This window comes from Nesoenas mayeri, assembly GCF_963082525.1.
Source record: "Nesoenas mayeri genome assembly, chromosome: 5".
Classification (NCBI taxonomy): Eukaryota; Metazoa; Chordata; class Aves; order Columbiformes; family Columbidae; genus Nesoenas; species Nesoenas mayeri.
The window spans coordinates 16,515,276-16,540,733 of NC_137548.1; the positions used below are offsets into that span (position 1 = coordinate 16,515,276).

At 36.3% G+C, this 25,458-nt stretch overlaps 2 protein-coding genes across 2 annotated transcripts in view; one reads left to right on the forward strand and one right to left on the reverse strand.

The window, feature by feature from the left end:
- Window positions 1–4,834: 4,834 nt before the first annotated feature.
- Window positions 4,835–10,937, forward strand: SERPINA10 (serpin family A member 10; the record flags this gene model as incomplete). The annotated part of the gene is made up of 4 exons (XM_080345428.1): window positions 4,835–5,558; window positions 6,782–7,055; window positions 7,766–7,913; window positions 10,746–10,937. The coding sequence occupies exons 1-4, from the start codon at window positions 4,853–4,855 to the stop codon at window positions 10,935–10,937; spliced, it is 1,320 nt and encodes a 439-aa protein (XP_080201554.1). The 5' UTR covers window positions 4,835–4,852.
- A 3,115-nt stretch (window positions 10,938–14,052) lies between these two features.
- PPP4R4 (protein phosphatase 4 regulatory subunit 4) overlaps window positions 14,053–25,458 on the reverse strand; it is a gene marked incomplete at both ends in the record, with an annotated part of 67,558 nt that continues 56,152 nt past the window's right edge. Inside the window, 9 exons of the mRNA XM_080345644.1 lie at window positions 14,053–14,077; window positions 18,371–18,509; window positions 19,252–19,322; window positions 19,772–19,865; window positions 20,200–20,268; window positions 20,698–20,773; window positions 22,846–22,920; window positions 23,012–23,053; window positions 23,967–24,111. Coding sequence (XP_080201770.1) covers window positions 14,053–14,077; window positions 18,371–18,509; window positions 19,252–19,322; window positions 19,772–19,865; window positions 20,200–20,268; window positions 20,698–20,773; window positions 22,846–22,920; window positions 23,012–23,053; window positions 23,967–24,111 — 736 coding nt within the window. The remainder of the gene's footprint in view (window positions 14,078–18,370; window positions 18,510–19,251; window positions 19,323–19,771; window positions 19,866–20,199; window positions 20,269–20,697; window positions 20,774–22,845; window positions 22,921–23,011; window positions 23,054–23,966; window positions 24,112–25,458) is intronic.

Here is a 25,458-nt window from a genome sequence, read left to right on the forward strand (position 1 = left end):
TGTTTATAAAGCAGTTAATTTATAACAGACAAAACCAGATTATCACTCTTTGGAAGAGCAAATATTTGTTGAAAACCTTCTATATGGGACAGACATCTTCCTCTTGTTTTTAAACCTAGTTGATTGAGAAAAGTAACAGAGGAGCTACCTAATAGGTAAGGCAAGATTTATATGAAGCATTTAGATGTAAAGTGAAGGATTATTATATTTTTATATATATAATTATATATATTTATCGCTCTTCTCTAAATATGATGTTTTAAATGGTTCTAAGTCTTAATTACCATTCTAATGTACTTGATTTTCCTCTTGCTCTAATACCTTCAGAAGAAAAATGCATTTGAGCAAGAGACTTCCTTCTTTTATATCTGAGACTACTAGAAACAAGTATTTCTTAAAATGGAAAAAGTGTTAACTTTGCTGTACTAATTATATGCTTATTAATGAACTGTCTAATCTATGCATAAAGCGGGTTTTCTAAAATTAGAAATAAGCTTCCCTGAGGTCTAAAAATGCAAGCCTATAATGTGCAAAAATATTACTTTATTTTTTCCAGAACTGTCTTTCCCAGTCCTAGAGAACATGTTTCATTTCTGTTACGAAAGGCACACAACAAAGGTGCTGTAATGCTAGCTTGAAATTGTTGCGATCTCAAATTTGCAGTGAATGCTTCGTGCAGTTGTGAGGTTCTTACTCCTGTGATGTTACTAACACCCAAATCAGTAGCACTTTGTCTATGCCCAAGGATGCAGGACTCTTTTCTTGAGTGTTGAATGGTCTGGGATGTGCCTGTAAACAAGGGCTTCTGCCTTTGCCCCATCCTTTCAGTCTGAGGCCCATTTGTGATGGGAAGGTAGAGCCCTCAGGAAGGCAGCTCACCACTTTCCCCATTCAGTCCCTTCCTATGTCCCAGTGGGGCTCTGGTGGCCCTCCTGAGCCAAGTACTGTCCCACATCTCTCAGAGAGAGACGTAACAGTGTCATCTGCCCAACTGGACTGTCAGAGATTGCACAGGAGTTGCACTGTCCCCACAAAAGTCAGGGAAGAGCTGGTTCTCTGCAATGCCTAGTGAGCCTGATGCTGTTTTAGAGGGACCACTGGTGTTGCAGAAAACCCTTTCTCTGAGACTGAATACAACCAAAAGCAGAATTTTCCAGTCCCTGGTGCTATGCTAGAGCTGACTCTGCAGTGTCCAAAGATGCCTCTTTGAAGTAGGGACAACTCCCAGGGGAAAGCACTTCCTTTGCTAACAGGGCAGGCACAGCACTGTGGCAGGAACAGCTCCTCGGTGTCCATGTCACTTCCCACAGAAGTGGGTCACTACATAAGGAGCAGAAATGCCCTGCAGTAACTGTCAAAGCTCTTAACAGCACTGCTTGCAGTCCATCAGAAGTCGCTTGCACCATCTGGCCAGCAAGACAGCAGCTGCAGTCAGGTCATCCCCTTCCCTATTCCAGTCCTGCAGAAACCAGACACTGGGAATCTCATTGAAAATAAAGCAAGAGTTAGTGGGAATGAAAAATAGAAAAAAAAAAATCACAGTCACAGTACATCGCACATTTTATTCTCTTCCCTGGCTGCCACACACTCAAGAGGAGGCATAGCATTCAGGGACTTCACTGTCTCCCGATTCAGTCATTACAGCCCATCTGTGTTGCACAAAGTACAGAACGTGACCTATTATCTCAAAAGAAAATAGCACACCACCTGACTGCCAAAAGCACCCTGTGACTTGGCATCCAAATGTCTCAGTACTCACATCAACATACCTTTTCAGGACTAACTCCCACAGCCTGAATCAGGCAACAGTGAAATTCAGCTGAACTCTGAATAAATGGCAATCAAATAAAAGCAGCTTCCCATATGCCAAATCACAAATTATACAACCACCATAATTTACTGTTACAGATCCTTAACTGAAAAGGAGTAGTTAATAGTTGCCATGTGTTTTCTAGATTGCTGAATCACTTACTACTTTAATGATAGGGCATATAATCCATCTTTTCATCTCATTCATCCATTTGCAAGCCACTGCTATAGAAATTAATTCTGTGCAGGTTTGCTGGTCTTGAACATCCTGTTTAATTTACAATGGGAAAATGCATCTCCAAAGATTATAGCCATTCAAGATTTTTCCATAAGGTACAATTCAACACAGGACAGAAATTCATATATTGCTTTGGTAGGAAGACAGATGATAAGCGTACTTGCATTTTATGCTTTAAAAGTACATTTGGATGTGCAAATTTGCACAAGAAATGTCTCATCCTAAAGTTTGCCCGAGGCCTTCTGTAGAATGTGAGTAGTTCTCTCCAAACATTTTGTTCAACAGATGAGACCCTGTATTAACTTTGGTCAAAAATCACAAATTGTGCAAAATACTGTATATTTAAGCACAGAACAACTGTTTAATCCTTGTGCTATCTGACATTGAAGCATGATATTTTCAGTAAAGAGACAGAACTAACAAACCTGCTTCAGGATTTGCTGGGCAGTGCAGTATAAAAGAACAGTGAAACCTATGGCATGTGATCAGGAGAATGAGATGAATGGAGTAATAAACAACCTATAGCAGAAGGATGAAGAGTGAAATGAAATTATCATGAGCAGGCATTCTTCATATTGTCTTTTCAGGGCTTGGTAAGTCTGGGCAGTAACACAGAAACTGCACATGGACCTGCTAGAAGCAGCAGTACAGAGCAGGCTCTTGGCAGAAGTACACTGGTAGCTGCAACACCTCACTCTCTGCAGATACTGAGGTTAGAACTTCAGCCTTGCTGAGCAAGAGGTCGGCCCTCTGGATGCAGCCATGTACTAGGGTGTTATCCCCAGGGATGCAAACACAGTAGCCATAATGTCTCCTTGACCACTGCTGTGTACATTGCATACAAAAACCAGTATATCTTAACAGCATTTATCTAGGTTTTCACAGAACTTAGACTTTCTTTCTGAGGTTGCTCTTGTCAGTGGAGTGCCGATCGGGTTCACTGGCAATAATTTCCTATGTCTAAATCATTACTGATTCTCTAGGGTCACATCAGTATGTTCCTTCACATTTGTAGAACTGCTTCACCTACTGCTTCTATCCTAAGCTCCAGCTGTTTTATGGATACTAAAAATAAACTAGATAGAATGTTTTCTATACGTGTGACAAGAGCATCTGACACCTGGCTCTCCAATAATCCACAAACACATTGTACCACAGGACGAGTTGACTGGGCAAGAGGTATGATTACAGATACCATTAAAATCTGCGCTGTCTCATTTTTTTCCCAAATGTACTTTTCTATAAGTGAACCAAAGAGCAAGATACGGTATAAAAGCACTTAACTATGGGTGTCTTTGAGCACAGCAACCCTGAAAGAATATATGCTTGACAAAGAGCTATTGGTGGCACATTAATATTAGGATCTTTGTTTTCCTTCACCTATGTGAAAATAGCTCACCTTGACTAGATGTCATTACTTCTTAGTTCCCTCCTATGCTATGGCTACCTATTTCAAGACTGTTTCTTCACTTGTTTAGATGAATGAATGGGTAAAAGTCCCATAGGCACAGATTCTGCCTTGCCTTAGACCAGCTTTGTGCAATCTATGTGTCAGTAGAGTTAATCCTGATTTATTCTGATGAGTTTGGTTTAAGACAGTTTCTTAAAGACAGACTGTTTTTGTCTCCGTTTGATTTTCTAAATAACCAGATAAATATATCCTTCAAAAAATCACCTGGGAAAACAAGGCATAATCAGATGGTAAAATTCCCTTTTTCAAAGTTTGTAAGAGTAATTTGCACTGTAGAACTCCAGCATTCTTTCAGTTACATCTCAAATATTTCAAAAATATTTAGACAAATAAATATTTTTCTGCATCATTCTTGGAAGTTACCATTTCTAGAACAAAACGTAGTGGCTGCAGTTTGATTTGTCTGTAAAGCATACAGGTACTTAAGTGGCTGTTTTAAAAAGAAAATTTTTAATATAATGTTCTCTAACTCTCAAAACCAGATGGTTTTCTGGGTTAGCATTTATGTACTAGAAAATCAGACACTTTTTGTGCTTCTCAAGTGTTGTGGGTTTTTTGTTTGTTTGTTTGTTTGTTTTTTTTGTAGGGAGGTTAATCTTGTTGACAAAACATGCCACTAATATAAAACATGTAAGGTAACAAACATTAAGGGCCAACATTGCTACAGGAGAGATGATAACCAGTAGGCCACTACCTTTATCCAGGAAAAGATGGATCCAATAGGAACAGGAACCATGATTAAGACATACACCATGGAGAACAAAATCCACCTGCCAATGCCAATGACGTGCAGAAAGGGGGTTACAGGTCTCAGCTTTCCATATTTTCTAGGATTAGTCTGTGTCAGAGGTCTCCAGGGAAAACGTCATTTCCATCACATGCTGCCTAGAATTCTTGTGCTTATAGATGACACCAGTTTCACAGGAGTGAAAGCTGTGACACCAGTCCAAACAAGCCAGTTTTTCATCTTTGAGCTGCATATTGTACTCAAAATGTGGGTTTGATTTTGTAACAAGCTAGCAAGGGAAAAATTAGTGAAATACTTCTGGCATGAACCACCAATACCAGAAGATCATGACATTTCTTCTGGATTCACTTAATGATGTAGGAAACTTCTCTCTTTCACTGATATAACTTCTAGTTTTACTTTTAAAATAGGAACCAGATCTTAGGTTTAGAGTATTATACTGAAGTTGCAGAAAGACCACCTCGCTACACTTATGACCTTTTGCATTAGGAACAGAACAACAAACTAAAAAGTAACTGTTGTCTTTTTGTTTGTTTGTTTTTTCTCCCTTTACTAGAAACAAAAGAGCTTGTTACTGGATGTCAACATGAAAACAGGAATTTACCTACTTGTTTTAAGTGAAATATGTGTTGAAATCAGCAAAGCTGGCATCAAACTTAAAACTCCAAAGAAGGAAAAAGAGAATAATTTTGTAGAAAGAAATAATAATGTCAATATTGCCAAAGAGTGGCATAATCACAAAAATATGTCTAAGCCTTTTGAAGAGCAAGGTCTTGAAGAGTTCACTCTTTACAACTTCACTGAAAAGACTGCAAATTTTGGATTTAACCTCTACAGAAAAATTGCAATGACACATGATAACAATGTCATAATTTCTCCCCTTTCCGTATCAACTCTCATGACTGCATATATGCTGGCAGCCAAAGGGGAAACACACAGACAAATAGCAAAAAGTCTAAACCTCCATGCTTTGAAGGACAGAGTAGATCGCCACCATTTGCCAGCTTTGTTTAAACAACTGAAAGATAACATCACAATGAATGATGAACTTCTCGTGCAAGGTACTCTTTCTTTCATCCAAAAAGACTTTAGACTCAAGGAGTCTTTCCTCAACTTATCTAAGCAGTATTTTGATATGGAATTCCTGAGAGTGGACTTTCAAAACTTTACACAGGCAAAACTTGTCATAAATCAAAATATTAAAAAAAGGACAAAAGGAAAAATCCCAGAGCTTTTTGAAGAGCTTGACCGTCATATTAAGCTGCTTCTTGTGGACTACATTGTCTTTAAAGGTAACTGTTGTTATTATTTTGCAAAATGATTATTTATTAGAAGAATCAGGACTCTAACTTCAGCTACATTAAGGGAAGTTTAAATAAATTCAGATGTCCTGTTTTCTCTGCATCTCAATCTAGATTTACTTGCTTTTATTAGGTTTATTTAATAGGAAATTATTTTTCATGATAGGGAACCACAACTCTTCTATGCTTTCTTCCATACAAGAGTCTCAAAGAGAACAAAAAGACTTGCATCAAACTATCTCAATCCGTACAATCCCTCTTTGGGACTAAAAAGGATGTTTATTTTCACTCACCAATTAAAATGAAAAAAACCTTAATCACAATAGGTTTCTGAATGCTGGACATAAAATCATTGTGTTACTTCACATACTACACAAAATCATGAAAACAAGTAATTTTCCATTTCAATCAATAATCTTTTTGCCCAGAGGAACCAACGTGACAAAGTATTCCACTATATTACCTTACAGAGTGAGCTAAAGAAATAGCTGTGATGGGCAGAGACTTCGGTGAAGAGGTCCTGTACTGCCAAATATCTTATGCTCTTTTTCTTGCTTTTGGGGTCTTTCTGACTGGTGACTTAGAAGATAAATAAGGGACTCTAAAAGGAGGTCCTGGCAAAGGCAGGGAGCCGTAGCCTGCTAGAACCTCCTTTCAGGTAGTTGTAGACAGCAATAAGGTCTCCCCTCAGCCTCCTGTTGTCCAGGCTAAACATAAATACCTGTGGCTATGTTTAAAGCAATGGTAGAGATCAGAATCATTACTATAGAAGAGGTTGTATTCCATTGCACCTTACAAGTAAGTGCACTGCTGAATCCCCATCTGAAAGATTTTATAATTAATTTAAAAACAGGATGTTGAACAGCTGCTAGAGAATTCCAGAGAATGTGACATGTTAATAAAAGATAGATGCTCATATAACACTCAATAAACAAAAAGTATCAGTTGTGTACTTGACTGGCAACTAACTAACCTCAGAAAATTATTTCCCTTCTTTCCCTGCAAATGAATGAGTTATTTTGTGGATTATTTCCTTTTCCTGCTATAAACCATTTAAAGCACCTGCACTAAAGATACTACAACTGTCATCCACTGATCCCAGACACAACTGACATCCAGTTCAATTAGATGCAAAAGATACACTATATTTTTGGTTTTTAAGGGTTTCTGAACAAGTCTGAATCCACATAATTATTTAACTTTTCTGTCCCCAGGGAAGTGGGTCTATCCATTTAATTCCAAATTCACAGAAATGGAGACTTTCCACATAAACAAATACCGAAGCGTACAGGTACCGATGATGTTCAAGTCAGACAAAGTTAATTCAACTTTTGATGAGAATTTAAGATGCACTGTGATAAAGCTTCCCTACAAAGGGAAAGCCCACATGCTGATTGTCATCCCAGAAAAGGAGGGAGATTACATTTCAATTGAAGACCATTTGACTACAGAGGTTGTGGAATTCTGGCTTGGAAACATGAAAACCAGGTATCGCTTTGACTCCCGTTGGCCTTAATGTCTTTTATGTCTATTGCAGCAAAGCAAGTAAACACAACAAAGATTAGCTGGTCTTCCTAAGCCTTTTCAGATGTTGGTGTCTCTGTGGCATTTGGTATCAACAGAGTAGAGGTCCTTTAAAAGCCAACCCACAGCCCAAGTGCCTTGTGAAGGTTTCTACTCTGAGGTGACAAGTCTGTGGTTCATGTCATTAGAAATGTCTGTCTCTCTGAGGGCAGAGTCAATCAAGTCTTTCCAAGTTCTTCCTTTGGCCTTCCCTTTTCTGTCCTTAAATTTAGCACTGTCAGGCAAAGTGCACAATAAATCTAGACACGCAGTATATTTATGAAACCCTTGCTACCAGTGGAAACCCAAAATAATGGATAAATTTGAATATAAAAATGTAAACCCAAATAATTCCTGTGAAATGTGATTCCTGAAGTGACGAGTCTTTTCACTGGTCAATAGTGTGTCACCCTGGTACTAGAGCACTCTTAAGTGCTGATGGAAATATTTTATACAGAGAAGGAAATTGTTTCTAACATCTTTGGCAGTCAACAGTCCAGAGATGATATTCAGTTTTTGTGCCTTCTTCTTTGTGTAAAGCTTAACTCCCAAATAGTGTGCATTTCAGCAGTCAAGTGATCTACTATGTAGTCCAAGTTTGCACCAAACCTTTTCTTTTTTTTTTCCCCAAACAGAAAAGTGGATATTTCATTTCCAAAGTTCAAACTAGAGCAAAAATACAAACTGAAGAAATTGCTTCATGCTCTTGGAATTAAAAATCTCTTTACACGGACGGCAGATCTTGGTCATCTCACAGATCAAGGATATGTAGCAGTTTCACAGGTAAGCCTTCTAAAATTATTTTCTATTTGGATCATAACAGTATATAAACAGCTCAGCCAAGAGACTGTGTTATAAACACTGATAAGGATGCTAGTAGGAAAGGACCTCATCTGTCAAGCATATGCAATCTGCACACCTTAATCAGTATTGATCCCTCTTCAGGTATGAGGTGTGTAGAAGTAAGGGGTGGTGACATTTCACATGTATTCAACACCCTCCAAAGGCAGCCCATCACAGGAGGAAAGCTCTGCCTCAAGAACAATACAGTTAGCAGGGGAGGAGTACAATTCAAGAAAAACTGTGAACAAGAAAGACATTGCAAATAACAGTCAAATGGCGAAAGCCGGAGCAAGGAAGGAAATCCAAAGAAGAAATCCCTCAGACATGGTCCAGGAACAGGTATTCTTCTCAATAAACAGAGAACTTTAGAAAGTTCAAATAATAAAATCTCAAAAAGGTAACAGTGAGAAAGAGAAGTCAAAGCAGTCCTGGCTTTCCTTCTACATACCTTGGCAGAGAAAAAACAGTATCTCACAGCAAAGCATTGGCAAAACACAGTTGTATTCCAGCCCATTCCAATGTTGCATTACATACACCTAATCTTTTAAAGACCAACACTTAAACAGGCAAAGGCAAGGTGTTGAATGGCCAAGAAGAGCGGAACACAGCCACACTGAAAAAGAGAAGATAACTTAGTACCTTTATTTAAGGGAGAGCAAAGGTGAAATGCAGAAGACTGATAGAAAACAGAGGTAGAATGAGAAGCAGAAACAAATGGAAGTGAAGGGACCTGACGATCACGCCAATATCAAGAAGGAACAGGTCTGTGTGACCAGAGATGTCCCATTAAGAAGAAACAGCTACTCTACACAAAAGAGAATTTGTGATGATAGAAAATTCAGAGGCGTGGTCAAAGAAAGAAGATAAAAGAGATACCACACAGAGAAACTGGTGGCCTCAAGAACTGGAGTGTCCAGAACACGATGAAATAAAATTAATCTTAATTAATTAAGCTTAATTCTTTTTCATATATTAATCTAAAATTAATATATGAAGTTCAACTTCATATATTAAAGTAACAAAACTTCTGCAACAAGCTGGATTTATAAACAGTTGAGAAAAACAAGACTCAAATGAGATCAGTTTGACAGAGGATTTAAAACATAGCTTAATAAACCTATGTCGGGAGTTCATGTAATGCAACTGCTTGTGGTTATATAGGGTTGTATAGTGTTGATAATCTAGGACCATAACTCTGGGAGAGAATTCACTGACTCACAGAATGGCTGAGGTTTGAAGGGGACCTCTTGAGGTCAACTGGTCCAACTGTCCTGATCAAGCAGGACCACCCAGAGCCAGTTGATGAGGACCATTTCCAGAAGGCTTTTGAATATCTCCAAGGATGGAGATTCCACCATCTCTCTGGACAACCCATGCCAGTGTTCTGTCATCCAGACATTGAAAAAGTGATTCCTGATGTTCAGAGCTGTGTTTCAGTTTGTACCCACTGGGCACCACTGAAAAGAGCCCAGCTCCATCTCCTTTTCACCTTCCTCCAAGTATTTGCACCCTATCAGAAAGAATCCCTCTCAACTACTGGTGCTGCTGTTACAAGTCTCCCTACACCAGCTCCTTCTAGAAGCCTTTGTGATTTGCCAAAACTGTTAATAGGTGATATGATAAACACTTCTATCCAAGCTTCAAAAACTCTGAACCACATATTTTAAAACTATGCCGACTTAACAAAATAACTTTTCTGTGAAAATGTAACATCCTAAGAAAAAACTTAAAAGAGAAAATCACACCGATTTTCAGATTGGTATAAACTATTACAATTTTGGGAAACACAATGGCAATCTGCAGCGCTTTTCTCCCTTCCTCTTGCTGACATAACTATTCCATGCTGATTCTCAGGAGTTAATTCTTGTGTTATGAAAAAAAGTCACACTTGCACAGGAGCTGCTAACTGATACCAGAAGCAATATGTGTATCAGCCACAAAGTGCCAGAGGAGTATCCTGTCCCTGTGAATCGTGACAGCCACCTTCACTATTTAATAATGTTTATCAGAGAGCTCAACACTGGTGAAGTCCTTCAACTGTCTTCACATAAGTAATTCCTAGAATCAGGAATCTGGGAGATGGGAATGCCCTGCCTGACTAGGCAGTTCACCAATACAGACCCAAATACAGGGGAACTACTCAGGGGTATGTGCAGACTGAAAGAACAAAAAGCAAAAAGAATCAGACCCTGTCAGGCTGCGATTTCAGTGGGAAGAGAAGGTCCTCAGACCAATCCTGGATTGCAACTCATTGCTGTACATATTTACTCTGCTATCAAAGGTACAGATTAGAAACAGAAGGAAAAAAAAAAATTGGTGCATTTGGCTAAACTCTCACAAAATAAGCTGTGAATGACATACCCAGCCACTCAGTGTTTGTGAGTGAGGAAAACACAACTCTCACTTTTGAGAAACTCTCCATTGCACAGTTAGGTGTCAAAGAGGACCACTAAACAGATGCAGTTGTTGCTTCATGCTGCCAGCTGCACAAACAGAATCTCCAAGTGAGACCCACTCTCAGAGACATGGAAAAGCACGACACCTGCAGCAGGATCCACCCTGCAATGGTGTGGTCACAGCAGCTGTACCCGCTCCTCTGGTGCTGGACACCATATGGGTCTACCAGTCCACCAGACAGAGCTAGATGGCATAGACTGACTCCTTTTAATCCTTAACAGAAGCCTGCTTCAACTGGATTTCTTGCACTTCGCAAAACATTCTTCATGTTAATATTTTATCTGTCACATATTTTATTACCACATTGCATTTCAGGTTGTCCAAAAGGCAGTAATTGAAGTGGATGAAGAAGGAACTGAGGCCACAGCAGCTAGTGGGTCAGAAATCACTGCATTCACAGTGCCTCCTGTCGTCAAGGCGGACCGACCGTTCCTTTTTATGATTTTTGAAGAAACTTTTAAAACATTACTGTTCATTGGCAGGGTGGTTGATCCAACAGAAATGTGAATAAAGGTAACACTTTCCATTGTGGGCTACGTAAGAGGCTTTTATTTCTATTTTATTAATTTACATTAAAAGAAAAAGACGGTGAAGTATGAAAATGTGAAAACCTGTTTTGTCTCTCCAAATAGCAGTAGGTCATCCTATTAATGTTTTATTAATGCTCAAGTGACAAGCTAAATTTACTAAGGCACAAGATGACAAAAATATGTTTTGAAACCTACTGTGGAAATTTTAAAAATCCCCACAGAACTGAACTTCCAAAATTCAACATTTAAGTGAAAAGTCTGAATGAAAACCAAACATGCATATGCCAAAATATTCAGGAAACTCATTCGCAAACACTGGAGCTTGATATTTCCCAATGTTATCTGAAGCTGCAATGAGACTTAAGAGCCTACTGACCTCAATGTTAGCAGAATTTTGCCAAAATGTTTCAGAAAAACATTTCCACACTCTAAATACAATCACCCTAATTCAGGTAGTGCAGTTATTTCAACCAAACAGCAAAATCTTGAACATTTAGTAAATTTTAATTGGTGGCAGAGCCCAAATACAAAGTTTGAAACAACACAAAACGCTACTTTTAGCTACACAGAACAGATCTAGCCAGATCTAGTTTCTTATGGAGCCTTCACAAAATAGCTGCCCAAAATCAGGCAGAAGAACTTTCAAATTATTTGGCAAAGAAACTTCAAAGATGTCTATCAGTAAATGCACACAGACAGGTGAATCCACGAGAGAAGATACAACAGATGCATTAGAGGGTAACGCTGGTAAACATCCCTAAAAATCACCTCACTTACCATTATATGTCTACCCATAGCAACCCAGACACTGGGTAAGCCACTCACAAAATGGGTTAGCAGGCAGACTGTGGTATCTAACTACGAAGGTGCATCTACGCCATCTCCACGTATGCATGTACCCAGAAAGAAAGGGAATCGCTCCTTCCTGCCTCAAAATAATTAACAGGAAGAATGTTGCTATAGAGAACCACCCAGTTACTGCTGTACATTTGAGAGCTCCAGCTATTATTCTGAGTTGCAAGTAAAAACAATGCCGTGAAGGGTTCAGCAGCATCACTGCTGTCCAAGAGGAGTAACCCCTGAAGTAAGCAGCCCCAAAAACGATTGCTGGGATGGACGTCTGTGGTGTGAGGATACATGTAGTGAGAGGATACATGAGACTGCAGAAGTATTGTACAAGGAAGATATGCAGACCAAAAAATGTCTAATTAGTGCATTTAAAAATTACAGAGCATGAGTTTAATACATTGTAGGGTTACTGAGTGAAGCATGTGTTACCAGCATTAAATAAGTTAATCAGCTAAAAATGCCAGACAAATGACAGCCAATAGGAAACAAATTACAGACTGTATACAGACCTCATTACATGCCTATTAAAAGGAGAAATAGCTTGGATTCAAGTTTCTGAACTTGGGGGCTGCTCTTTAGTGCTCTAGTAAAGGTATGTGAGGGTCAAACACAGTGTTGTGTCCTGTCCTGCAGCTGGGTACTGCTGATCTGAGTGTGGTCCCTGGCACAGTCAGACTGAGAACAGACTGAGCAGCTTCTGTGGCCATAGGTGAGCAGCTGCAGGTGACAGGTTGTTAGTTTTCCCTGGGGACCCAGGACTATCTGCTTTCATTAATGAGATAAAAGCAGAACCTGGGAGGAGCCAGCTTTGGCCATGTGTATATCTGCATCATAATACTTGAAGAAACTTTTAAAGAAACCTGTGATTTACAAGATCATGCACCAGCCTGCAGAACAAACTGAAAACTGGAATGTTTCCACAGAATCCAAACAATGTCTGTGACTGATGATGTGGAATACACCTAAATCAAGCTGCAGTGTAAGAAGCTTAAGAATTCAGACAGTGAAACACTTCTAAATCAAAACCCACAATTTGTACTTCACACAAGACAGCATACATCCAGCATTATTACTATTTAAAATAAATACCTTCTATAGGTAAGTGCTTTTATTCATTTTAATTATAAAAGATGCCCTGAGAATTTTTTTTTTCAAGAACATGCATGTACAGCATTGTCCTGGGTTTTATTTTGAATAAATCATCATTCATATTTTTACATTATAAAAAGTAACCACGCACGCATATGCATTCACAGATCAGATCATCTTTATCATACACCAATAAATTTTAAAAACCACGTATTTCTGATATCAATGTATTTATGCTGCTTTCATTTTGAAGCAGAGAAGCTGACAATAGCTTCATAGGCTCTCTGTCAAGTATTGGCATAAATAGAACTTTTTAAAATATAATTGCATGTTTTCTCACAGACAAGTTTTGATAGAAACATTAGCATTAATACAAACAAATGCAGATGACATCACTGAAGCATAATAGCTTGCTATAACAGCTGATTAAAAACTAGATTCATCATTATAAATTATTCAAGTGAAAATACAATCTGAAATACCAAAAATTAAAACAAGTATTTATACAACAAAACTTATGAAATAAAACATTTTTTTTATATATTATTTGGAGACATCTGCTTTTAGATTGCTTTGTAGCTTACAGAGGATTTTTATGAACTTTACTTAGTACTTGTAAAAACATGACCTCCAAATTCACAGCACAATGCTACTGAAGTTTGTATCTTTTATAGACAGATAAGTGGTTCTGGACTTTGGTCTTAAATTAGGTTTGAAGTTTCTTTAAAATGTGGGATTACTTTTTCATATTGATAAAAATTCCCTCTTTCTTGCATAACACATGGGTGCTAAGAATTGCTAAAATTGTGAAGAAGCCAATTAAGTAATGAATACGTGCATTCTAAATCCAATAATTTGAACTACAAAGGCATAATTGAAGAAAACAAAATCCTCTCTTTAGCTGCAGCAGTTAAGAGCACATAGTTATATTTCATAACATTTCACTACAATGTTAGAATTCTGCAACCATTACATTACTTATTGGAACGTATTTTACAACTTGGGATTTTATTTAAAACATAAAAAGTTTTAACACTGCAAGATGCATTTTACTCATTCTAGTCATTAGAGAGTCCCATCTGCTGCTCCCATCTCATCGCACCAGAACGTTGCTTCCTCCACTCTCCGGTTCACTTCTTTTTCTGTGAGAATATCTAAGGGTTTGATTTTCTGTTTTTTCTTCATACAAAAGAAGAAACACATATAATATTGTTGTTGCTATATTATTAAATAACATAACATAATAAACTGCTACTGCATGCAACATTTTAATATAACTCTTAGCTGCTGTACTTTAAAAAAGACTAGCTGCTCTACTGAACCCATTGAAAAAAATGAATGAACACATTCTGAGGGCAATCTTCACAAAAAGGGAGTCTTCATTAAGTTTTTTACAGAAGGTCTTGTTGAGATTCCTCTAAGTGAGATGGTTAGGGCAGTGCAAGCAGTCTGCTCATGCCTATAAATAAAACCAGAGGTCTCCAGCTTGACCCATCATAAAATCTGGGGAAAGTGGAGATGGGCAAGAGAGAGAAGCTTAGAGTTCTTGACAGTGAACTCTACATCTACATCTATCTCTACATCTTCTGTTGATCATGTCACTTGGGCAATTTTTGCACTTTTCATAGCCTTAATTTTTTAATCTTTAAATATACTGTTTGTCAGCTTTGCAGAGCTGCAGTTATGTCAACTAACAACTGTTTGTAATGGTCAGAGATGTTTGGAAGAACAGGCCTTAACTTTTAGAACTCTGGAAATATATGCATCAATATTTTACACTATAATTTACAAACAAAACAAAATATGGTTCCTTTCTACCCTTTCAAAACTGCTGATGGAACATTTCATGATAATACACCAGTGTTAGGATATCTACTAGCTTCATCTTAGAAATGGTACCTAAACCACATGCCAGTCCCACCAGAATTTTTACAAGCTGAGGTGGCAGAAGGAAAACTTGATTAGAAGCCATAAGTAACCAACTCAAAGTGTAGTAGATCAGTGACAGAACTACTTCATTTTGTGCTCAACTTCCTAAGCAATTATATGACTGGATGAAAGACCCTGCTATAAGATACTTATGCATATAATTGTTACAACATAGATGTCTTAAAGGTGAGTTGTGGACACTTTAGAAAATAATTATATCAATTTATTATTAAGAAATTTATTTCTATGCAATAATAAAGCTACTCCCAAATCTTACAGGATGGAAAGACTGTGCCCCTCATTCTTGAAATAGGTTCTAATTGAAAGTGAAATAAAATCAGGCAAACTGCTCTGTATTGTCAAAAGGGAATATTTGCCAATATGCAGTAGAGTCGTTTTATGGAAGAGATTACACCTAAGCAATTAAATAATATTTTGTCCAAACATACATCACTTTGAACTAAGAATCATTAATTATATCTGTTGATATTTTAACTGTTAAACAACATATTACTGCCCATCCTTCCATTCATCACAAACACAAATAATTGCTTAGAAAAAAACATATTAGAAGTTACTGTACTCATGTTACAGAGTCAATAAACTACAAGCTAGGACTTGCCAGAATTAAGCTGGTCAGTGCAATGTTTAACCAGAACATATATAAATTTACATGATGATATAGTCTAAAAATATACTCAATTATTATTTTCTCACAACTTTCCTGCCTTAGTGAGTCACAGATGGTGACACTCATTCATGAGCATCTATTCAATTGCAACTTATTGTATAATTTTCAAATTCCTCTCTGAGTAAGTGCCGTTTCTGTTAACTGCTTATATATTAAATTTTTCCATCATTCAAGTCAGAAAACAATGTTTCCTTGAAACTTACTGTTTGTATTTTACTATGTGTATATTTAGCACCAGGACTGACTTTCTGAGTAGAAGAAAGGTAAAAGAGGTACACCTAAATACATCTGTGGTAAACAAGGTTATGCAGATTAATGCATTTACCATCAACCATTCCATTATCTGTATCTCTTAATATCTTCTTATAGAGCTGCCCCATTTATTTTATTTTATTTTTTTTTTTATTAAAACAATTACTGGGCTAGATTACAATACAGAAATTTAATCTGCAGTGCAGCAGAAATTATATCAACTTGAGAGCTGTGTTTTCCCATAAGAAAGAGAACACTAAAACTCTCACTCAGAGCTAAATGTAGGTCATCCTAAGCCTACTCTTCTTTCTCCAAAAACATTTTTCTTCCCTAGTATATCCTCTCGGCTTCTGACACTACACTGTTTAGGGACTTTCTGAACCAGAGAGAGCATCCAGATTATTGCGCTTGATCAGATACCTGCTTTCAAATAGTCTGCTGTTAAGGTATTCATTTGGGAATAGAACCTTGAGACTTGAAGCTGAGTCTCTTAAATTTCACTTTCCTGCCTGAAGACAAAGGTACAAACTGCTATGTGGGTCTTTTTCTGTCCCTTTGTATTCAAACAAAAGATATTTTGAGTGACAGACAGAAAAACCTTTGAAATTTGGAAAAGTTTCATGTGATGTAAAAAATATGTCTAACTAACCTTTTCATCTAACTGCTTTGTGAAAATTAATCCATTTATTTTCTCCAAATCTTCGAGATGGATAAGTAATTGGAACTTCTACAATGGTTGCTAAAAAAATTACAACATTTGAACTAATTTTCTGGTTTTAAAGAGAGAGAACAGAGATTTACAGTGATTAGGGTAAAAACACATCAGTTTTTGAGCACACCTGATTTTTGAAAGTATTTAGCACTGCACGTCATTTTATGTAGTCAAGCTACATGTCCCATTTACTTTACAGATAGCTGAAAATGTCAGCATGTCTATTAATCTAACTGCTGGGTTTGAAATCATGCACTTTGAAGTAAGTGACCACCTAATGATGCCTTATAAAAAGTCTGAAGTAAGTACAGTAGGTAATATTTAAGAGAAGGCATTAGACTCTGGCAAAACACAGAGTGCAATTTGACTTGGCACCTAAGGTGCTTCTGGTGTGAAACCACTGACTCAACATGAACTGTCTACCAACATTCCCTACTTATCTTTCAACCTTTTCTAGAAAGAAAATGAAGTTTTAAAAACAGTAAGTCAGTATGCAAGCTTGATTTAATTTCATTAAAAAACTATCGTGTACAGTGAAAGCAGTAAAATTCCAGTAGGAAAAAAAAAACAACTATGTGATCTCACAGCAAGAGACTGTAACATAATATAATGTATACAAGTAGCTGAATGCAAGGTGCTAAGAGAAGTTAAACCTTTGAGTGGTTTATTTTGCAATTTAGGAATTTTATTAACTTTTATCTCTGAGTAAAGTTGAGGGGGGTGGATTTAGTTTGTTTTTTAAAGGAACGTGAAAATACTGAAGTGGAAAAATATGAGTTTATACAGATACTTAAGTCACCAGAAATGACCACTCAAGAGGCATCACTATCATTATTGTTTCCTCTTTATACCTGGTGTTTCACCTTTCCTATCTGGTGCAGGCTCCATATCTCAGCTCCATTATCTCTGACCAGTAAGTCACAGCCTCACTTTCCAACTCTTCTTTCATTCTTGGTCCTTCATACCTACCCAGGTTCCCAAGGCCCAGCTTGCATTTCCCCAGACTTTCTTTCATACTTCTATTGCACTTAAGTCTATTTTCCCAAACCACCTTATTTTCTTGCCATAGCTGGCTCCTTTCCTTTCTCCATTCTGCCTTGGCTATGAAAACAAATCTCTGATATCAAAGAAAAATCTCAGTTTGAGCATCCAAAATTAGAACTACAAGTTATAGCATAAAAGGAATCTGCAAGTAATTAGCAGTTAGAGTCTAGAGATTTGACTAAGCACACTTCACAGTGATTTTTTTAAGACTGTTATACTTTTATCATAGGAGCAAACAAATTAATCTTTGATTTTGTTCTTACAAAACACTGAACAGTTTAGGATGATGATTAAAGGAAATCAGCCTGAAGGAAATGCCTAGCATTGAAATTTTATAATCTAAATAGTTACAATAAGACAAAGAAGGCAATCTTAATAACAAGTGGCAGTACCAGTTCAACTTAGCTCTCAAAATTCATCATGAAATCGTTACATAATAATACATAAACATACATAAGCACATAAAAGAAAGCAAAGGAAAAATTAAATCATCTAACAATACATACATTCTATTTCTCCAGCTACAGGCAGCTAAATCACTGCAATTGTTGTTATTATATATCAAATGCTCTAACCTTTACTTTGTTCCATTCCACCCTCCCCATAATGCACTAGTTGAATACAAACATGTGCAGGAGAAAAAATGTGAAAGACTAATTAAAAGGGAATGCAATCTTTAAAACACTTGTAACTATACACTTCACGTTTCTACCCTGCTATTTTAGTATTTCAAAATTTGGGTGCAGAAGTATCATAAATACAGGCTTAATTTTACACATCTCTTTTGAGTTCCCTTAGAAAATGTTACCCAGAAGCTTGATTTAACCTCTTGTCAACCACTTACATGCTCATCTTTCGGGACTGACTCTCCTTATTTCCATTGCTCTTTTGGTCAGTTGAGTTAAATAAGTTGCGAGAAGAAGAGCTGGAAGGGAAGGCAGTATTTCCACTATTACCAGTAGAATGACTCCGGAATGAATCATCTGAAATAAAGAGCTGCAACTTAGAGAAAGGATTTTGTCTGAAAAAATACACAAACAATGAACAGAATGAGCTGTTTTTCCTGTGGCAATAGTGGCATATCTCCTATAGTAATAAAGCAAAAGTTTTACTTTTTTGTAAGAGAATGGTTTCAACTTAAAATTTATTCAAGTATTTTTATGAAAAATTATAAATAAAAATACTTAGAAGACACATTTTGAAAGAGAAGATGAATAAATTTAATATATGAAAATAGTGAGAGGTAATTGACCAATATTTCTTCTTAAAATTTAGCTATTTCACCTAAGGTAATTGTCTAGTGTCTGTTCGTAGTGAATAGAAAAGGACTGGTTCCTCTAGGAAGCAGATCATCTCATTCTAATCACCCAAATTCTTCAACAGCAAATGGAGCAGGGGTCATTTCCCAATAGCAGTTTCTCTCTCCTAATTCAGGAGAAGTTATACAAAATATCTTTTTCCTCATGTAAAATGGGTGGAGCGATATTGAAAACAAAACAAAACAAAAACAAACTCCACAAATGCTCCCCCCAACTACAAAATACAATAAAACCCCTGAAGAACCTGAAAAATAGACTAACTAGACTAGCACTTAAAATAATAGATGTTTGAACACTTAAGTTCTTTATGAGTATGATATCTTACAGTATGCCTGTTTAGTGGGGCCCACAGATTCAGCACCCACATAAAAAACTAATGTAAAATACAATATAATGACCTACTTACCACTAAAGGACAACATACAACTCTTTCCCATCGCTGATATTGAAGATGTATATCCTGTAGCAGAGCTTTTACTTAAAAAACAAAACAAAATTGCTTATTACAGAAGAGAGTTATTCTCAATTGTATCATCATGCTGTTTAATAATATTTGAGGTCATTTCTGAGTTTATATGAAAAAAAAATAAATGAGAAAGTTATGCTAAAATTTCTTTAAGAAATGTGCAAATTTACATTTAGCAGTTCTTACTGAAAAATATTTTTAGTATATGATAAAAGATGACACACGTTAACTTAAAAGAAATTAATAAGAATCTATAGGTCTTAGCCTGCATTAAAATGGTATTTCTTCCCTCAGTTCAAAACCGCAAACCTTGATCAATTAAACAGAAAGCTGAAAATTTAGGTCACAATTCAGTGCACACATCTCTACTTTCATAGATTCACGTGCATATGATTTCATAACAGCTGTCTATTAGGTAAACAGTTGCCTATGAGGTAAACAATTAAGATAATAAAGATACTTAGGACACTTGTCTATGTTGCTGTATTTTGGATGTAATGCTTGAGTATTGAAAGACTGGCTTCGAACCAACTTGGATTTCTTGTCTTCTTTGCCTAAAATTAGAAGTAGAAAATTTTAACACGGACTTCCTTGCATTTCCTCAGTAATTCAGAACACATAGTTTTCTGTTAGCCTATGCCAGCTGAAGGAATTTATTTAAATACTTCAATAAGAATAAACAAATAAACCTTATGTCACTTATTTATATGCTAAAAACGGAAATAAAACTAAAAACCATAGAAAATGCATGCAGTTCTAGGAGTGAAACCTTTTCCTGTGTGCAGTAGGTGAAACTTTGGCCCATAAATGCCAACAGCGGCTTTGCTGAGTTTTAACCTGATGCTGTGAGATCAAAACATTCTAGAAGAGTTTTTAAAGAATTCCTACCAGAAGAGCTTCCAGGAACAGACAGTGTGATGCTTTTTGTCAACATTGATGATGTTTTACTGTCTCTACCTAAAAAAAACCAAACAAACAAAAAATCAAAAGCCTGGTATAAATATATAAATACTTCTTTCTTAAATCTTAACTTTAAATACAGAAAGAGGACATACCACAGTTCTGGAGTAAACAGTAATAATATCTAATCCAGTGCTACTAACACTTCAGAAATACCACAGACAAGTATTTACATTACATCCCAAAATGAAAAATACCAGAGAACTAAAATGGTTATCTATTTTATTAATAAAGCTAAAAGTCTTCCTTCTAATAAAACAAGGCCAGTTTTCATACACATCTTTGGCAATATTAAAATAAATATTGCCACTTTATATAGTAAATAGCAGAGTTTTAGAAAATGTCTCTTTTCTGCTCCCTACTCTTCTGCCTTTGTAGAAGAGTAATGCATGCATGAACAATATATTCACAAATAAACAAACTTACGCTTCTTTTCAAACATTTTATCATTAATATTTGTAGATCTTCCTTCATTTTGCTGCTTCTCTTTTTCCAATTGTTCCTAAAAGAATGAATAATTTTCTTAGGTATTACTCAAAAAAAAATGAAAAAAAAAAACCAAAAATGTGTTTTAATTAGGGATTGCTTTCAAATCACTAAAATAACATTTAAGTTCTACTCTCACCTGCTATTAGTATGAACCCTAATGAATATCCAGACAACCAATTTAATAGTACAAAATAAAATCAGGATACATATCCTATAGAAGAATCACATCTGAAAACATTTTATAATAGAGAAAACTCAGAGTTTAAGTTCACAGTTATAATTTATTAAAATTATGTCTGGCCTTTTATTGTTTTAGTTAATGCAGAAATTGGCAGTTGACAATGTGAAACTTTTGTATGACACAGATACTCTGATAACAGAACTGGCAGTTTTTTAAATTCAAACACACAATTTAATGAAAATGTTTTTCTCAATGGTGTCACATATGCTCAAACTTCTTAAATGTCTAAAATTACCATCTACAGTTGATAAGCCTTTATGCAAAACAAAAGTAAGTATTACAATTCTTCAAGTTTAAGGAATTTACTTGCCTTTCAGTAATATTAGCTAGCTTTAGAATGCCTTTTGGGAGCACACACACACACAGACGACAGTGTTAATACAGTTACATCAGTAATTTCAAAAGCCAATACTTGCTTCAGGATTCTTGGTGAACAGATTTCACTCCAGCTTCAGAAAGCTATTTAATATTAGCTTTTTTTCTGTACTACATGCATAATAAAAAGTGCCAAGTGAAGCATAATTGTTCTACCCTCATCTCACTCTAATTACTATGCAAGCTAATAATAATAATAAAGGGCATTAATTCAGGTCAAGGTTGCTGGAATATAGTTTCTACCAAGTCCATTACTAAAATTGAAGAAACTTATTAACATATTCAGTATTAAAATCTGTAGCAGTCAGACACATTTAACTGGATTCAATGGCTCCTCATCTACTTGGGACTGCAACATGTCACCATTTACTTTGTACATCTCCAGTTCCTCAAAAGCCTCTCACAGACAATATTTGAGGAGACCTTTGTAACACCAAAGGTATGCCCACATCAATGGGATATGTCATAAAAATACAGGTGCTCCTGTAAAGTCTAGCTGTAGAAACCAGGTAAAAATCAATTTTATCGTACAAGACACGATAACACAGGGCACACTGAAGGCTATTCCATACAGCCTCAATTATTTTCACTATAAAACCATTAATTGTACCTACTTAAAAACTACTGAAGCTAAGTTCAAATCTTTGAATATGTGTACGCAGGTCCTGAGAACAAAGCTTGAACATTTGGCTTGAGCTAATGGGAGGTGGCAGGAAATACGAGACAGGTATCCTGATTGAGGAAACCAACGGCCCAAGAGAAGACCAGCAGTATCTACTGACACCAAACCGGGCCACAAACACAGGCTCTGTCACAATCCCAAAGGTGAAAAACTGACGTTCTGGACAATCTTGAACCTGTTCTGGTTCTCTACAGATGAGTTAAAATCCTAAATGTTCCAAATGCTGAAAGACTCACAGCTCTTTTTGCTCTCTACAACCTGTGCTATGACCCGCTCCTGCCAGGCTGCAGAAGTTAATGACCTTTCTGTCTGTCTGTCTGATAGGAAAGCTTGTAACACACAGAGCCTCCTTCGGCTTCCTTGAGACAAAAGAAGTTATGACATTCAATTCTTGGCCTATGGAAGCCCTATGTGAACTCTGAGGTGTTTTATTATTCAATTTATTATGTTATACATGCCTTAAAAATTGATAAAACTCCCTCAAAAAAATTCATTAAGGTCTACTGAAGGGATTTTAGAACTATAGAGGCATCAAGCATGAGTGTTTTTCAAGAAATTCCATTTTACCTTTCTAATTGAAACAGCAAAATTAAGGTAGTACAGAAAAGGAATTTATATGTTACTTTGAAGAACTTAACTTTGTACAAGTGCAAAATGAAACCACACACAGATTACAAACCTACCAGGACTCTCCATAATATGTATTTCCCCTACCTTAAAATTATTGCCTCATTAATATTTAGCCACAAACTATTAAAACAGGACAGATTGTACTGATAGATTATACCATTTCCAAAAGGAGATGTTCTTGTCTCTCTTTTTCTTGATCCAATAAATCATTTTCGTAAAATCTTTTCTGAAACTTCAAAATAAAATCAATAAAAATAAAAAATCACTACATGAAAATGGGAATTAAAAGTACTTGGTAAGTATTGAAGTTGGTAAGTACTTACAGCGTCTACAGAGATCTCCATTCTGTCCAATTCTAACACTGTCTATAAAGAAAATTAAGACATTGTTTATCCTTACTCAATAGCATGCCACACTTCTAACTAAAAAACTGTCCAGATGCAAAGCTTAGAATAGTGGTATATTCAAAATTAACATGCCTTTTCTCCCTAAACATCTGAAGCCTATACTTGTAATTTTGTGCTACAAAGGCAGTTAAAAACTGTCAGAGAGTATTCTCAGAACCCTGCTGAGATTCATAACAAAGCACTACTAGCCTGTCTGTATCAAACTCCAAATACACTCAAGGAAAGCACAGAAGCACAAACAGCCGGACCATGGACCTGAGAACCAAGACTGAAGAAACAACTCAGGAACCTGTGAATGAGCCAGGAGGCTCCAGGTGGGTGTTCATCCAATTGCTCCTGCAGACCAGCTCTGTAAGGAAGCCACCTACTTTAGCTACCTCACTTCATGGCTTCTTTGAGACAAAGCACAGGCATTTCTTAAAGATGAATTTTTTTTCATGAATATTCACATTACAAGGGTATTTGTAACATTTCAAAATCCTGCAAATCCTTCATCTGTATATTGTAAAACAGATAGATTAACAAGATATCTCTACCTCAAAGACTTGGTAATTTTTATTAGGGTCAACTTTTAATCCTCTCTCTAGTCGCCTGCTATTTTTTCACAAATGGTCACCGAGCCAAAATCCTGAATCCAAATCACTAAAAAAAAATATAACTTCAACATAAGTAACCAAGGAAACACTAACACTCTTAAATTTGACAGAATGCACTATATTACATCTTATCTTAGTTGTTAAAAATTACATAACAGACAGCAGAATTCTTTAGTCTCCTGTTCTTATATTAAGAGAATTAACAGAAAGCTGATAATTTTAATTTTTAATGATAACCGCAAGACAAAACGCTGCTGGAAAAGAAAAATGCTTACTCTTTTTACAATAGTTAGGACATCTTTATCTTTCTCTTGACACAGAAGTTTTCTTATACATAATTCCAACTGCTGAAGTAAATGTTTATCAGTTGGAATCTTCAGAGTAGATTTAACTTTTGGCAACAAATAGCATAGCTTCATTCTACAAAAAAAACCAAACCAAAACAGAAAAAGTAAACATTAAAGTAAGCATTCACCTTTTGATGCAAATGTTGAATAAATATTTTTAATTTTTGTATTGCATGCTGGCATTTGACATTAAATAATTGCTAGTAGGTCTCATTTTTGGGAAATGATTGTTGATTATACATTGTTTCCAGACATTCTGTAACATTTTCAAAAATTTCCCTATGGATTGGGACTGCAGTCCTGTATCTGAAAGTCCATAAAGATTTCTTTGGTTTGGTTGGTTGGTGGTGGTGGTGTCTTTTTTTTGGTTTTGTTTTGTGTGTGTTGTTTGTTTTCTTAACCTAGAAAGCAGATATCTAGATTATGAAAACGATCTACACACCTCACTCCAATAGGTTAATAGGTACCTAAATACCCCGGTCCATCAGAACAAAGGAGCCTGAGTCTCACCAAAAAACGCGTGAACACAGTTCTAGGGACCTGCAAGGATGAAGATGTACCAGATAGAGTAAAAGGACTTCACTGTTTTCTGACTCCTAAAAGAAGAAAGCCCTTTTCCCCCTATCCTGTCTCCCTGCTTCTGTCTGGAGGTTCACCAGCTTCCTTGAGAGAGGGAGGGCAGAAGAAAGTGGACAGTTTTGTGATGGCTTAGTGAGTATAATCAGCCCAGCCAAAGGTCCAATAAGTGCTCCTCAAGGCAACAGAAGGAGTGGAGGGTGTTGTTAGAAATCAGTAACACTATATGATGCTTTCAGAAGACATGAGCTGCTCTATTGACTGAGAATGCAATTTAAAATGCAGTAAATTAAGGGAGAAAAATTATTCGTATAAAATAACCAAGAACAGACACTTCTAAGTTAATAACTTTCTGACCTGACACTGTGTGGAAATATTTTAGTTACTAGAGTGTTCAGGTGTAAATCTCTATGCATCATTAGTATTAGACTTTCAGACATGTTAATGATGACAACATGAAATACACACATCAGAAATAAGATCAAAGGGTAAAAATCACACAAATTACCTGACCAAAAAAAAGGAACTATTTTCTAACTCGTAATAACTGTCTGGTCCCTATCTGTTTAATGAATAAAATAATTGGCTACAAAAATAACAGAAAAAACACTGTATAAAAATGAAAAACATAGCAAATTCTCTTATATTTTTTCTATTTTTAAAAAATTTACTTTAACAATTAAGTAGAAAACTTTTACATAAGGTAAAACCTATGCTAACTTGTTAAACTCTGATCACTGAAAGAATTACTTGTGTGTTTTACGTTACATATTGTGATGTTGAAAGGGATGGAAATTAACGGAGACTAAAGTTATGTTTCTCTCTCTCTGCAACCACAAACCAG